At 34.1% G+C, this 14315-nt stretch overlaps 3 protein-coding genes across 8 annotated transcripts; 2 read left to right on the top strand and 1 right to left on the bottom strand.

Annotated features, from left to right (window-relative positions):
• Positions 1-103: 103 nt before the first annotated feature.
• Positions 104-1764, bottom strand: LOC123218283. The gene is made up of 2 exons (XM_044639633.1): positions 1367-1764; positions 104-1266 (listed from the first exon to the last, which is right to left on the bottom strand). Exons 1-2 carry the CDS (start codon positions 1614-1616, stop codon positions 212-214), a joined length of 1305 nt encoding a protein of 434 aa, XP_044495568.1. The 5' UTR covers positions 1617-1764; the 3' UTR covers positions 104-211.
• Positions 1765-4969: 3205 nt separating this feature from the next.
• LOC123218175 (equilibrative nucleotide transporter 3-like) lies at positions 4970-7864 on the top strand. The gene is made up of 9 exons (XM_044639449.1): positions 4970-5297; positions 5410-5514; positions 5787-5942; positions 6065-6208; positions 6296-6401; positions 6633-6805; positions 6908-7071; positions 7283-7541; positions 7635-7864. Exons 1-9 carry the CDS (start codon positions 5256-5258, stop codon positions 7743-7745), a joined length of 1260 nt encoding a protein of 419 aa, XP_044495384.1. The 5' UTR covers positions 4970-5255; the 3' UTR covers positions 7746-7864.
• Positions 7865-8481: 617 nt separating this feature from the next.
• Positions 8482-11896, top strand: LOC123218174 (equilibrative nucleotide transporter 3-like). 6 transcript variants are annotated; one of them, XM_044639442.1, is made up of 11 exons: positions 8482-8803; positions 8922-8954; positions 9153-9194; positions 9297-9401; positions 9559-9714; positions 9837-9980; positions 10088-10193; positions 10476-10639; positions 10747-10913; positions 11136-11394; positions 11488-11896. In XM_044639442.1, exons 3-11 carry the CDS (start codon positions 9162-9164, stop codon positions 11596-11598), a joined length of 1245 nt encoding a protein of 414 aa, XP_044495377.1. In that variant the 5' UTR covers positions 8482-8803; positions 8922-8954; positions 9153-9161; the 3' UTR covers positions 11599-11896. The 6 variants fall into 6 exon arrangements, with proteins under 6 accessions (XP_044495377.1, XP_044495380.1, XP_044495378.1 ...); XM_044639445.1 differs by having other exon boundaries at positions 8922-9010; XM_044639443.1 differs by lacking the exon at positions 8922-8954.
• Positions 11897-14315: the final 2419 nt, after the last annotated feature.

The raw sequence follows: 14315 nt of genomic DNA, 5'->3' as shown, positions 1-14315 counted from the left end.
ATAAAAATTTAAACTGAAATATTTTTTCTGAATATTTTAATTCTTTTACCAATTTTACTAATTTATAGATTTTTTTTCTTTTTTTTTTTTTCACTAGTCAAAATTCTGATCAAACATATTCAACTCAGTTACAATCCACATGACAATTACCAAGAACCATAAACAAACGCAAATATGACAACATTAATTTAATTTACTCTACTTCACCCCTTCAACAGGACTCTGAGATCCGACCCGGCTTCACATCGGATCCAGTCCTTCCTAATCCTTCTCCTCCTGGTACAATCATACCCGGATACCCCTGAACCAAACCCGCATTTCTAACCCCGTAATACACCTGCTGGTTCACTCCCTCAGCTGGAACTACTCTCATTGTCCGCTCATATGCATGATCCATCGTCACAACGGGCCTCACAGCTCCACCATATACTTGACCCGAACCCGCCACTGGCTGATGGTACCCTACAGGCACTTGACCCCCAAGAACGGGATATTGTTGTTGAATATATTGGGCTCGAATAGGAACAGGCTGCAGCGGAGCACTTGCGGGTTGAACCGGACCAGGAACATAATAAACGGGTATTTGTTGTACGGCAGGACCCGAGTAATGTGAATCAGGAACATATTGCCACATGGGTTGACCCGAATATCCGGTTTGCTGTATTGGCTGCTGCGTTTGTGGCTCCATGGTCTCTGCATAGCCATCCACTTGACCACTCTGCTTTGACTCTACTTTCGCAACCGGGTTATCGGGTTTAGCCTTGACCGAAGGTAGATCAGGCATGGATGGAACAATAGGTGCGGATGAAGTGGAGCAAAACGGCAAGGAAACAACCGGAGCAGGAGAACCCGGATCCGATACCGATACATGCTCATGCAAAACAAATCGAGACTTCATTTTTAGTTCACGAGGCTGCGTCTCATCAGAATTATCCAACCCGAATAAGTAATCGGGTACTTCAGAAACAATGGAGGAAGCCTCTGAAGGTCCACGCTCAAGCGTCGCGCTGCTGTTGAGAGCGTCAAAGAACCAGTGTTCTCGGTTAGCCGCGCCGTCAAAGAGCGAGCTGATACTACTAGCTCGGGAATCATCATCACCTTTAGTAAAGAGAAAGAGACGAAGCCGAGCTGATCTTGGGTTTTGATTCTGTGCTATGCGATCATACTCCTCCATCATGTTCTCCACATCCTCATCAGTGGTGACCGAGATCAATGAATCCAAATCCTCGTTAGGCAGCTGATACTTCACGCTAATATTACTCCCACCTGAACAATCACTTTTAACATGCATCAAAAGATTAAACAATAAAAACTAAATATTAAACTTTTAAAACTGGATTCAATCTGATTAATCATTAATCTATACCAGCAAGCTTTGAGAGCTTGGTGAATAGAGCAGAGAAGGTGGTGGAGCGGTGAACGGCAACTATGCGGGTATCACCACCAACATAACGGAGCTGATTATCGTGGGGACGGGGGAGGATTTTGCCTCCGAAGCTGCACATGAATCGTACACGTGAAAAATGGAGATCATGGTGATCAGAACGAGGAGAGGAGGCGACAGAATCGGTGGTGCCGGAGTCGAGCTCTGATGAATAAAATGACGCCCTTAGCATTTAAGTTAAGTTTCCGTTAATTGTAAATGATTGTTTTTCAAAGTGTTGGATTCTCCGCCGGAAGTGAATGTGGGGGATGCGATGTTAACGAAAGAAAGACAAAGAGCTAGAAACTATAAAAGAATGTCTGCAAGTAAATGAGTCTTCCACGCAGGTGGATTATGGATATGTATCACAGACACATGCTGACCGTTGATATAGTTGATGAAAATCATGATATAATGGGCCCTACCCAGGATTAAAATATTTTTAAAAGTGTGTTAAGTCGAAGTTGATTATATGGTGCAGGCCAAAAGACTTATTCCCACCCATGATCTAGTCTAATTTCAAATACCCGTATAGGGTTTTAAAAATTCAAATATTCATCCATTATTTACCTTGTGTTAAATTTTTTAATTAGTTGCAAGGGTAGAATTATTATTTTATAATTAATATTAAAATAAATAAAATTATATTTCATTTTCTCCTTTAGTTTAAAAAATTATCAATTTTCCCTCATTTAATAACTTAAAAAGTTATATTTTCCTCTATTGAGGTTTATTTTATTTCCTTTTCTTATTTGAATATCGAACTCCAAACGAGATTGTCTTCATCATATCCTTCTCCCTCTACAACCAATGATAGGCAAAAAAACCCTAACAGACAATAAATCAAAGATGAAGAAACTGAATTGTTCAAACATCTCTAGATCTATCGACATTTTTCATTAAATGGGCTCTAGAAAAAGCTTCCATTGTGTGATTTGTCTTCAATCAAAGCCAAATCAATGAAAAACGAAGTTGATTCATGTCGTCCAGAGCCGATTCAATGAAGACTCTTTGTCTTTATGCTTCATCGGACATCGTCATAGGTGATACGGGGAGAAAGATAGAATGAAAATTGGTCTCGATTGAAGTCTGATTGCTCGAGAAAGAAAGGGAAAAAAGTAAACCTTAATATGGGATAAAATATAATTTTTTAAACTTTTAGGTAAGAAAATTATTAGTATTTTAAACTAAAAAAAGAAAATGAAATAAAATTTTCTTTATTTTAATATTAATAATAAAATAATAATTTTATTTTATAACTAATTAAGAAATTTAATAAAAATTGAATGAGAGGTAAGTACTTAGATTTTTAAAATCTCACATATAGATATTTGGAAACAAACGAAACCTTGGGTGGGAATAAGTGTTTTGGCCTACGATGTAATTTGATTTGGATGGGACTGGGAGGAGGTCGGTTACTGGGGTCCTTTGCATCCTGATAAAACAGTGCTTAGCTCATAATAATTTGTTTAGAAGCCACTTCAATTGCCAGTGAAATGAAATTAAAGATTAATTAACTATAATAAAAATAAATCATTTTTTAAAATTAGTTTAGGTGATTCTGAAGTGGGCATTGTGGGCCACGTCTCTTTGTCTGATTGTATTCTACGACGTGGTGGCAAGTCACCTCTTTGTCTGTGAGCAATGATAAAACCACAGGATTGTTTCCTTTATACTGACTGACAGTCCATCTGATTGAATGAAATGCCTTGAAAATTTTTCCTTTGATCAAAAGTTCTGGTGGTCTGTTTACTTTCTTGAGTTTTCCCATCGTCTTCCTAAAAGTCAAAAATTTAATTTTGAAGTATTACAAAGAAGAATTGAACTTTTAGAAAAGTCAATAATTTAATTTTGAAGTGTTGCCAAAAAAGAATCGAACTCATATTTTTTAATATATAAATTCTTCTCTTTTGTTACTTAACTTAGGGTTGAAGTCAAATTAAGGTAAACTCAAACTTAATTTGATTTACATAGAATCAAACTTGAATTTATCAAACTCACTTTAAATGTGTTCTAGTTTGACTCGTTTCAAATGAATCAAACTCAAGTTTAATTCAAATCAAATTTTAAACTTGTTTATACTAAAACAATATCATTTTAATTTATTTTGGTCTAAATGACATTGTTTTGTATTAAATTTTTCAACCTCACAAACTTGATAAATTGAATAGTCTAAAAGCTCTCAAACTCAAATTTGAAAATATTGAATTCTCAAATTCAAACTCATTTAAACTGAGCTCGTTTCAAACTCGTTCAAATAAATTTGATTCTGATCAAACCGGATTTGAAGCTATCCCCTAGGAACGGTTTAGTTTATTTTTGGTTTTTTGGCCATATGAGAAGTTTGCTCTTTCATAGTTAACTTGAACGTTGGTTAAAATTGTTAGGGTAATATCAATTTAAAAAACGTGCGTTTCGTAACTATAGCCCAACCTTGACTGAGAGGGCCAATGCTGATGGAAAAGCTTAAGACTTTGCTTTATAAAAAAATCAAAATCGAAGTCACGATATTGAATTGGTTGCGTAAGAAGTAAGATTATAAATAATTAAAAAAAAACAAACGTGGGATATTCAGCTAAGGTAGCAATTCAGCTACTTATTTAACGGCAGAAAACCATCTTCCGTTTCAGCTGAGACTGAGACAGGCAGCATCCATTATACCGCAAATGTGAATGTTAATAAAATTACGTGTATAAATAATATATATAAATTTATATATAAATAATAATATATTATTATATAATTAAATAATTTTAAATTAATAATAAAATAATAATTAATTTTAGAAAACAATTAATGCGTATGTTGGCCGCTAATTCTATGCCGACTTCGTAATTAATTTGACTTGTAGGGCGATATGAGCTGTTAGTCTTAATAAATGGCCATCATGGATTATACCAGCAATAATTTTGGGAGAATATTTTCAAACCTAATTTTCGTCTCCATGACACTTTCCCACCTCAGATTTTGAAAACAACATTTTTTGGGTCAAACTTGTATAAAGATTAATTTTACTTCTATCTCTTAAATATAAATAAATTATATTTTCTTTTATAAATTTAAAAATTATTATTTAAACCTCTACTTCAATTGAAAAAAGTAAAAATCTTAATCTAGCCCACTGTTAATCTTTTAATTGCACTAATCATAGTTGGGATTGGAGTCCGCCAACAATTGTTTTAAATTCTTGAATTTATTTTTTAATAATTATAAATCTTAAAATTAATTTAAAGAAGGGATAAAAGCATTTAATAAAATTTTATTCGAAAAATATTATTTCCTTTCCAGTAAACATTGAAAAAAAAATGAGATTTTTATTTTTTCAGTATACTTACTCTAAAAAATTATTAATTTTACTAATAATTCCACAAAATATCTTACATAATATATTCATATTTAATAAAAAATAATTCTATAATTAAATAATTAAAAATTAAAGATAAAATAATAAATAATTATATTATAATATATTATTATTTACACATAAAATTATATGCATATAATATTATTATTTTATAAATATTTGTAAACTGGGAACTCATGCCATTCTCTTGAGATTCTTTTTGATACTCTTGTTTGGTTTGACCCGCTCATTTGTCACTGTTACTTTCATAAACAAGCCAAAGATTTTCTTTTTCCATTTCATACTCTGCAGTTCACACTCTACACCCTTTTAATCAACAAAAGAAAATTCGTACTTGTCTTCCTTGCTGTCAATGCCTTGCTCTATATAATTCACGCTACCATTGTTTATTTCTACTTCATTATATTTATGTCTGGTGTTCTGTCAATAGCTACTAGCCTTTGATCAACAATATCATCGGAAGTGGCCATGAGTGTTGACGTTGGAAATATGACTCCAGAAAGGCTTGAGGTTTGTGTTCCATCTGTATTTAATTTGTTGAAACAGAAAAAGAAAAGGGAAATTGCTCCCATTTAGATGAAGTGAAGTATGGTGTCAAACAATTTAGTTTCTGCACTAACAGGGAAAGTATAAAGCAATGGCGATTTGCTGGATTCTTGGGCTGGGGTGCCTTGTCTCATGGAACAGTATGCTTACGATAGGAGATTACTACGGTAAATTGTTCAAGGTAGGTATCTTATGTTAATAATCTCACCTTTTTGCAGCCACAGATAAATTAAATCTTCCTTTATGCTGATAGCTTTCTGAAAAATGTTGAATTTTTTCTTGCATAATTGTTTATGTAGGAAAAAGTATAAATTCATTGAGACATACAATGTATTTGTTTGGTTTATAAATGTAGAGCTTCTTGTTTTCTTTTTCTCTCAATTTTACACAAAGTATTGTTCATCCATAAGTGCTTGAATCTGAGTTTGCTGATACTTTTCATTCTTATTCAAGAAATACCATCCTACAAGAGCTCTTACCCTTGTTTATGAAACATTTGCGCTGGGGACAATGGCAATACTAGCATACAAAGAGTCGAGGATTAATACCAGACAGAGGAACTTAGTTGGTTATACTCTTTTCTTTGCAAGTACTTTGGCACTCATTATTGTAAGTATCTCTGATGTTACTTTCTATATTGTTTCTGGTTATTCCATTTTTATCTCATCATTCTTCTGTTTCTATTCATGGTTTTCATTTTATATGATTAACTCTCTGGCACTTTGTGGCAGTTGGATTTAGCCACATCAGGGAAGGGAGGACTAGGACCTTTTCTTGGTATATGCGTCTTAGTTGTTATTTTCGGAGTTGCAGATGCTCATGTTGAAGGTGGAATGGTTGGTGATTTATCCTTCATGTGCCCTGAATTCATCCAGGTTGCTATACTTTTTGACTTTTTTGAATGTTTTCCTAGCTTCTCAAAAAGATTATCTCTCATAGCACATTGATTTTCTAATTCACAGTCCTATTTCGCTGGCCTGGCTGCATCAGGAGCTTTAACCTCTGCTTTAAGGCTAGTAACAGTGGCAGCCTTTGAAGATCAACACAATGGTCTTCGCAAGGGAGTTAGTACGTGGCTTTTTTTTTTTTTAATTACCAGTGCAAAAAATCTGTTTCTTCGCATTCGATATCAGTGATCTATAGAATATATATAGTGCTGAAGTGAAAATCTGGATTTAGATATGCAACTAACACTTTAAGCTATTGTAGTAATTTTGCTAGTAAACAAGTTTAAACAAGTCATTTCTGTATTTGTGTCTCTAAGAGATTTCTTTAATTTCTTTTTCATCATTTTTGCAGTGTTATTTCTAGGAATATGCACATTTTTTGAGTTTCTATGCATTCTGCTATATGCATATTTCTTCCCTAAACTGCCTATCGTGAAGTATTTCCGCACCAAAGCTGCCTTAGAAGGATCAAAAACAGTTACATCTGACCTAGCAGCTGCAGGAATCCAAACAAATGCAGATAAAGTATTTTGCTACTTTTTGTAAACTCTATTACAGTGTTGTATAGTCATATGTTTGAGGAAGTTTTCAGATAGAAATCAATAATAGCATTCGTGATTCTTGTAGGCTGAAGATGAAGTGATACAAAAAGAGCGATTGAGCAATAAACAACTATTCTTCCAAAATATAGATTATGCACTTGACATATTTCTGATATATGTGCTGACATTGTCCATTTTTCCTGGTTTCTTATATGAAGATACTGGACATCACCAATTAGGCGACACCTGGTAAGTGGTCTTTTATAACAGTCTTCATTTTAATGAGTGCCATAATTTTTTAAAAAGTCAACATTTCCTTTATTAGTGATGTATTTTTAATTTTTTCAAGAATTGAAAGGACTGGAAGAAATGTTAAATCCATTACCCTCTACTTGAAATTATTGATAATATCGGAAACAATGTTATATGTTCATCCTGCACATGGTTGGTGGTCTTTTAGGTACCCGCTTGTTCTCGTTGCATCATATAACATATGGGATTTGATATCAAGATACATCCCTCTATTGAAATGTCTGAAGTTGGAATCCAGAAAGGGCCTTATGATTGCAATTCTTGCTCGATTCTTACTCGTTCCTGCATTTTACTTCACTGCAAAGTATGCGGATCAGGGATGGATGATTGCTCTTACTTCCTTCTTAGGACTCACAAATGGTTATCTAACTGTGTGTGTCTTTACAATAGCACCCAAAGGGTACAAGGTTGGTTCTTTCGCCCTTCATCATAATTTCACAATGAATCTAAAATTTCCAACTGGCTCCGAAGAAAAAGTAATCGGGGTGCTCTTTTTGTAGGGACCTGAGCAAAATGCATTGGGAAATATACTAGTGTTCTGTCTATTAGGTGGCATATTTGCTGGAGTGGCTCTTGACTGGCTGTGGCTCATTGGTAAACAAAGCTTTTAACAAGAAAATGCTTTATCTTATTGCTGTAAAGAAATTGATATAAGTTACAGATGAAAACCCTCCTCAACCTTGCCAGATTCTTGTAATTATATATTTATTTTTTATTTGGTTTTGTGGCATGTGCAGAATTTAAAGGATTTTTTTATTTAAAAAATAAATCAATTATATCTGACCATTATGAAGATATGATTTTTACCAATCATCATAGTAGAATACAAACAAATAAGTATATAGATAAATCTAAAATCTTAACTGGGGTGGGCCATTTGTAACAAAAAAGAAAAAGAGAAAGTATATGTAATGTCAAAGACTGGATTGGATTGGATCTTATCTTTCATAATATAAAGCTTCAGCAGCAAAACTAGATTATTGGAATGCCATTTGGTACAAAATATGTTCTTCATATTGTCCACATAACAGCAGGCTTTTCTAACAATTCTGTAAATCAAACACTAAAATCTATATAAGCATTCCAAGGCTCAGAATTATATATGGCTCAATAATTGAAAACTTAAAATAAGATTTGGATTTGCGTTCATACAGACGCAGGATAAGAATTCTGTCCAGTTCACCTAAGACCTGAAAATTTAAATCATCATTTCTCTAATTTGCTAATTGCCAGAGTTGACCATTGACGCAATTGTGCTTAAAAAAACAAAAAAAAAGGGCTATTAGGCTCATAATTTTGTTTGTCTGTTCCAATTGGCATTTCCCTCTTATTCTATGCCATGGATTAGGCATCTTTTCCCAGCATTATTAATAAAATGTCCTATCCGGAAATATTGTTCTTGGCCTTGGATTCAGATAAATTTTAACCATGCAACGTTACTTTAGTATATCTGTATATGTAAGCCTTGAAAGTCATAATCTTCCTCTAAGATTCTTTTGATACTCTTTTCTTTTTTTCCTCCATTCTCCTTCGTTCAGCCTTAGCTATCAATCATTACATCAACCAACTCGTTTTGAGGAATCTTTAACCTTTTTCTATGGACTATTAGTGTCTGTGCTCATTTCTGCTTTCACACTTGCACTTCGCACCCATTCTTTGAAGGAAAAAGGTAAGTTCAAAATCATCATCATCCCTCTCTTTCTGTACTCTTGGTAAGTTTTTTTCCATGTTCCCATGTTTCTGCCTCTTTATAACTGATATACTCTGTTATTGTCTGTTCTTTGAAGCCGCTGTTAGTCTTCATTAAGACTCTGGAGAAAGTGAGCATATTAGCTTCTCATGTGTTAATTTTCACTTGTGGCATTTCATTTTCAATGTAATCAATACTTCTATAAATTTAAATCATGATAGTTTTCCTTTTGCATATCTCTAATATGCTTTAAGGAGTCAGAACTTGTGTACTTATTGTTGAAGTCTATATGGTTCCATTACTAAACCTTGGATGAATGATATTATAGGGAGTAGTCATGACTATTGCTGAGACGCCAGCAAGGCTTGAGGTATGTGGTCAAGTTGTCTTTGATTTTTTGACGATAAAAATTATAAAATACTTTTAATTTATTGAATGAATGTGATGTTCTTTTTGTTTCTGCATTAACCAGGGAAAGTATAAAGCACTGGTGGTTTGTTGGGTTCTCGGGTTAGGGAACCTTGTCTCATGGAACAGTATGGTAACGATGCTAGATTACTATGATAAATTGTTTGAGGTTGGTGGCACACCATGACTCTATTAATTGATTTGGTTAAGAATTGAATAATTTTTTTGCTTTTTTTTTTGGGGGCGAATTGGACTTTTTCAAATTTAGATAAGAGTATTGTTTAGTCATTGAGACCTGATTCATAGTTGGATTATTTCCTGTGAAGAAATACCATCCTACAAGGTCGCTTACCCTTGTTTATCTAACATTTGCGCTTGGGGCCATCGCAATTCTAGCATACAATGAATCCAGGGTTGATACTAGACCGAGGAACTTGACTGGTTACACTATTTTCTTTGCAAGTTCTTTAGCACTCATTCTTGTAAGTACTACTGATGCTTTTTTTTTTTTTAAAAAAAAAAAACTTTTTCCGGTCTCTTCCATTTTTGTCTCACCATTTTTCTTGTTTATCTACCAATGACTTCCAATATTGCGTTGTGGCAGTTGGATTTAGCCACATCTGGGAAAGGAGGGATTGGACCTTTTCTTGGTGTATGTGCATTTGTTGCTTGTTTTGGAGTAGCAGATGCCCTCGTTCAGGGTGGAATGGTTGGTGACTTATCCTTTATGCGTCCTGAACTCATGCAGGTCGGTATTCTTGTCTGAGTTTTATTAATGTTCTGTTTCAAACTATTCTTGAATACATTTTTTACAGAAATTTCTTTCTTAGTACACTTGGGTTTTTTGTTCTGCAGTCTTTTCTTGCTGGTTTGGCCGCATCAGGAGCTCTTACCTCAGCTTTGAGGCTAATAACAGTCGCAGCCTTTGAAAAATATCATAATGGTCTTCGAAATGGAGTTAGTATGTGATTTTTGTTATACTGGCAAGAAAATTGTCTGCTTGTACTCCTCTTTTCATTATCCAATGATTATCTTTGCATTTTGCATTCCAGCAGCCCATTAAAATTAGCTCTTGAACTTTTGAAATATCAATCACATGCATTAAGCTCTGTGTATAAAAAGTTCAAGCAAAACTACTCTTTGTGAGAGAGGTCCAATTTAATGCTCTATTCTGTGAAATAAATTTAGAGTCATCATAAATTTTCCAGATGCCAGATTTAACATCTTTTTGTCATTTTGGCAGTGTTATTTCTTGCAATATGCACCTTCTTTGAGTTTCTCTGCATTCTGCTATACGCATTTCTCTTCCCTAAACTGCCAATAGTGAAGTATTTCCGCTCCAAGGCTGCATTAGAAGGATCAAAAACAGTTTCAGCTGACCTTGCAGCTGCTGGCATCCAAGCAAAAGTAGGCCAAGTTTTTTGCACTTCTTATGAACTTTCTTGTTTTCTTTTATACTGAATATCAAGGAATTTTATAGAAAGCCACTACAGTAGCTTTTTAAATACTTGCAGATTGAGAATGAAGCTATTCAGCAGCAACGGCTAAGCATTAAGCAACTATTATTCCAGAATATAGATTATGCACTTGACCTATTTCTGATATATGTGCTGACATTGTCCATTTTTCCTGGTTTCTTGTTTGAAAATACGGGACATCACCACCGCTTAGGTGACACCTGGTAACACCAAAGAACCTGTTTTTGTTTACAAGAAATTGGTTATTTAGTTTCACATAATCGCTGGAGGAGTATAATTTTTTGTCATACTTTGTTGAATTTTCTCTATGCAAGCAGTAATGTCAACCGAATAAGCAGCATTCATTTCATTGAAACTGCATTTGTAAACCAAATCAGCATATATTTGGTAGAAAGGACTAAAAGCCACAGCTACTAATATTTCAGGTATCCACTCGTTCTAATCGCAGCATACCAGGTGTGGGAGCTAATATCAAGATACATCCCCCTTGTGAAATGTCTGAAGTTGGAATCCAGAAAATGCCTTATGATTGCAACTCTTGCTCGTTTCCTCCTTGTTCCCACATTCTACTTCACTGCAAAATATGCAGATCAGGGATGGATGATCATGCTTACTTCCTTCTTGGGGATCACAAACGGTTATCTAACTGTGTGTGTTCTTACAGCAGCACCCAAAGGTTACAAGGTTAGTTCACTACAAATTTTATCATAATTGAGCAACGAACTAAAATTTCCCAGTGGTTCCTAATAGAATGTAATTGGGATGTTGTTTTTGTAGGGACCTGAGCAAAATGCCTTGGGAAATATACTAGTGTTATGTGCATTAAGTGGCGTATTTGCTGGAGTTGCTCTTGACTGGCTATGGCTCATTGGTAATCAAAGCTTTTAAGAAGAAAGGTCTTTATCTTATTACCCTCAAGAAAGTTGATGCAAGCTACAGAACAAGGGGAGCATGAAATTGCACTATATAGAAGGGAATAAGGCTGCCTTTAATGGGGTCAACAGGAAGTTGCCATCCTCCATCTCAATTTCCAAAGAATGTATTGTAGATAAATCTTATAACCCTACCCATCTTGTACTCCTGGCAACCCATTTCTTTCTTTGTTTTCTTTCAAGTCTGCGCAATAAGTCAATATTTCCAATCAATGTGTGATTATGATGTCTATTGAAAGAGCCAAATTTACTGTAATAATTTACAGGGCGACGCCTTTTACATTTTGCGGTCTAAAAGTAATTCCCAAGAGGTAAAATATGTACATGTAAAATCACTTTTGGCTAGAAAATCATTTTTGCATTCTCTGATCTTGTTAGATCAAAGATGATAGATGTTTGTGTATCGTGAGTACGTTCTGGCCATGTGGCGTTCCTCTTGATTTCTAAATGGCCAAATGACTATTTCCCACCCAAGGTTTGATGAAGCGACTGTCAACCCTTTAAAGTTTTAAAAAGCCTAATTTCTATATATTAAGTTTTCCTAAAAATGATGATTTTCCCTTTTTTTTTTTAAAATTACCAAACTATTTTCAATACTTAATATAAATTTCAAATTATCAATATATCCTCATCTCTATAAAAAATTTATAACTTAGACTTTTAAAATAATATGAAAACTTTAACCAATTTTAAAATATTGCAATTTAACCATTTTTTCATCTTTGATTTTTTGGGAGTATAACTATTATATAATGAAATTTTAAAAACACCCTTCAACAGAACCTTAAAAATTGTCATTAATACCTCTAATATTTTAAAAAATTGTAGTTTGTCCCTTAAAGTTTTGAGAAGGAAAAAAAAAAAGAGGAAAATAAAAAGAAAATAAAAACATCTATGTAAAGTGACTATAATGTCCTTTAACTTTGTGAAATTCACTAACATAATTGAATAATAGATAAAACTGACTTTTTAAAAATTAAAAGTGGGAATTGTCATTCCAGCAAACCTTGGGTGGAAAATAGTAACTTGGCCTTTCAGAATTGATGAATCCTCCAGCATTCAAGGATAAACTACCAAATCCGTTTTTCTTTTGTTTTTTTGTTCTCTTGTGGATAACGGTATATAGTTATTTTAGGAGTTAGTGTTCAACGGTCAACAATTCTTATAAACTTGTCCACTCTTTCTTTTCACCTCTTCTTTAAAACACTTATGCACTCAAGCTTTCCGTAAAAACTTGTTCAACAGAAAACTTGTTAGAGTTGTTGAAGGAATCTCTCTGGCAATTCTCATTAACTGGGTATCGAAATGTTGCCTTGTTGCTGCAATATTCTATATTAAACTACCTTGCTTTCTCTTGACTCCATCCATCTTAATGCAAAATACATTATCATAAACTTAAGTTATTCTTAGCAACACTGGTTTCATTTCATCTTTTGACAATATATTCTCAAATTTCCCTTGAAGGTTTTCTCTTCCTGTTTTTGTATCTTTGGCAATATATGTAACCATAGAATTTTCCATTAATGATGTTATCCTTCACTAACTTCCCAAAATGCCAAAGGCTTGTGCAAAACCAAGTTCGTATATTACTTATCAGGAGTTGGCACAAAGAAGCTATTCCAGTTTCATGGGAGAAACCCAAATTCGGGTGGACTAAATTAAACTTTGATGGATCCTGCAAAGGAGGAGGAACAGGCAGAGGCAGCATTGGCGGGGTGTTCAGAAACCACAAGGCTGAATTTTTACTTGGTTATTCAGAATCCATAGGAAGAACCACAAGCACCATTGCTGAATTGGCTGCACTAAGAAGAGGCCTGGAATTGGCGCTCGAAAATGGCTGGAATGATGTTTGGCTCGAAGGCGATGCCAAAACATTAGTAGATATCATTGTGCAAAGAAGACAGGTTAAATGTGCAGAAGTGCAAAGGCATATTAATCACATCAAATCAATCATCCCAGAGCTTAACAATTGCTTGGTCACTCATATATATAGGGAAGGCAATAGAGCGGCGGACAGGTTGGCTCAAATGGGACAACAGTTCAAGAAGCCGCAAATATGGCTGCAGCCCCCTCATGAAGTTTTAAAAATTATGGACGATGATGCAGAAGGTAAGATTTTCCTTCGAAGGAGATAAAAATGATGCTGGGTATCATTATCATTTATGCATATATGTATTTATTATGTACATATTTTTTTGTTTTCCATCTCCTTTTCCGGGGAGTATGTATTATATTCAATTGTATACTGACAAAATTGAATATAGATGTGTATATATATGTAAATTTATACATAGACATGATGAGTAAATTCTAGTCAACCAATACAAGGAAAAGCAGCTTTCAAAATACAATAAAACTATGTGTACCCACTTTGGGTACACAAATGTATACATATTTATATGTGTTATCATGTGATTAAATGATTTTGAATTAAGAATAAAACAATAACCAATCATATGATGACACATATTAGTGTGTATACATTTGTGTACTCAAAGTGTGTATACATAGTATTGCTCTTCAAAATAATAAAAGAGTTCAAAACCTCTCAATTATCAGATAATCCATATTCAACTCTTCCAGGGGATTAAACTCTTCTATGCAAAATTCTAGTTGTAGGCAAGGCCAAGATTTCAAAATTTGAACAACACATAAGAAATAAATACAAGTCCA

Source organism: Mangifera indica, chromosome 6, assembly GCF_011075055.1.
Source record: "Mangifera indica cultivar Alphonso chromosome 6, CATAS_Mindica_2.1, whole genome shotgun sequence".
In the NCBI taxonomy this organism is placed as follows: Eukaryota; Viridiplantae; Streptophyta; class Magnoliopsida; order Sapindales; family Anacardiaceae; genus Mangifera; species Mangifera indica.
The sequence above is the reverse complement of the archived record's forward strand: the minus strand, read 5'-3'. Positions and strand labels throughout refer to the sequence as shown.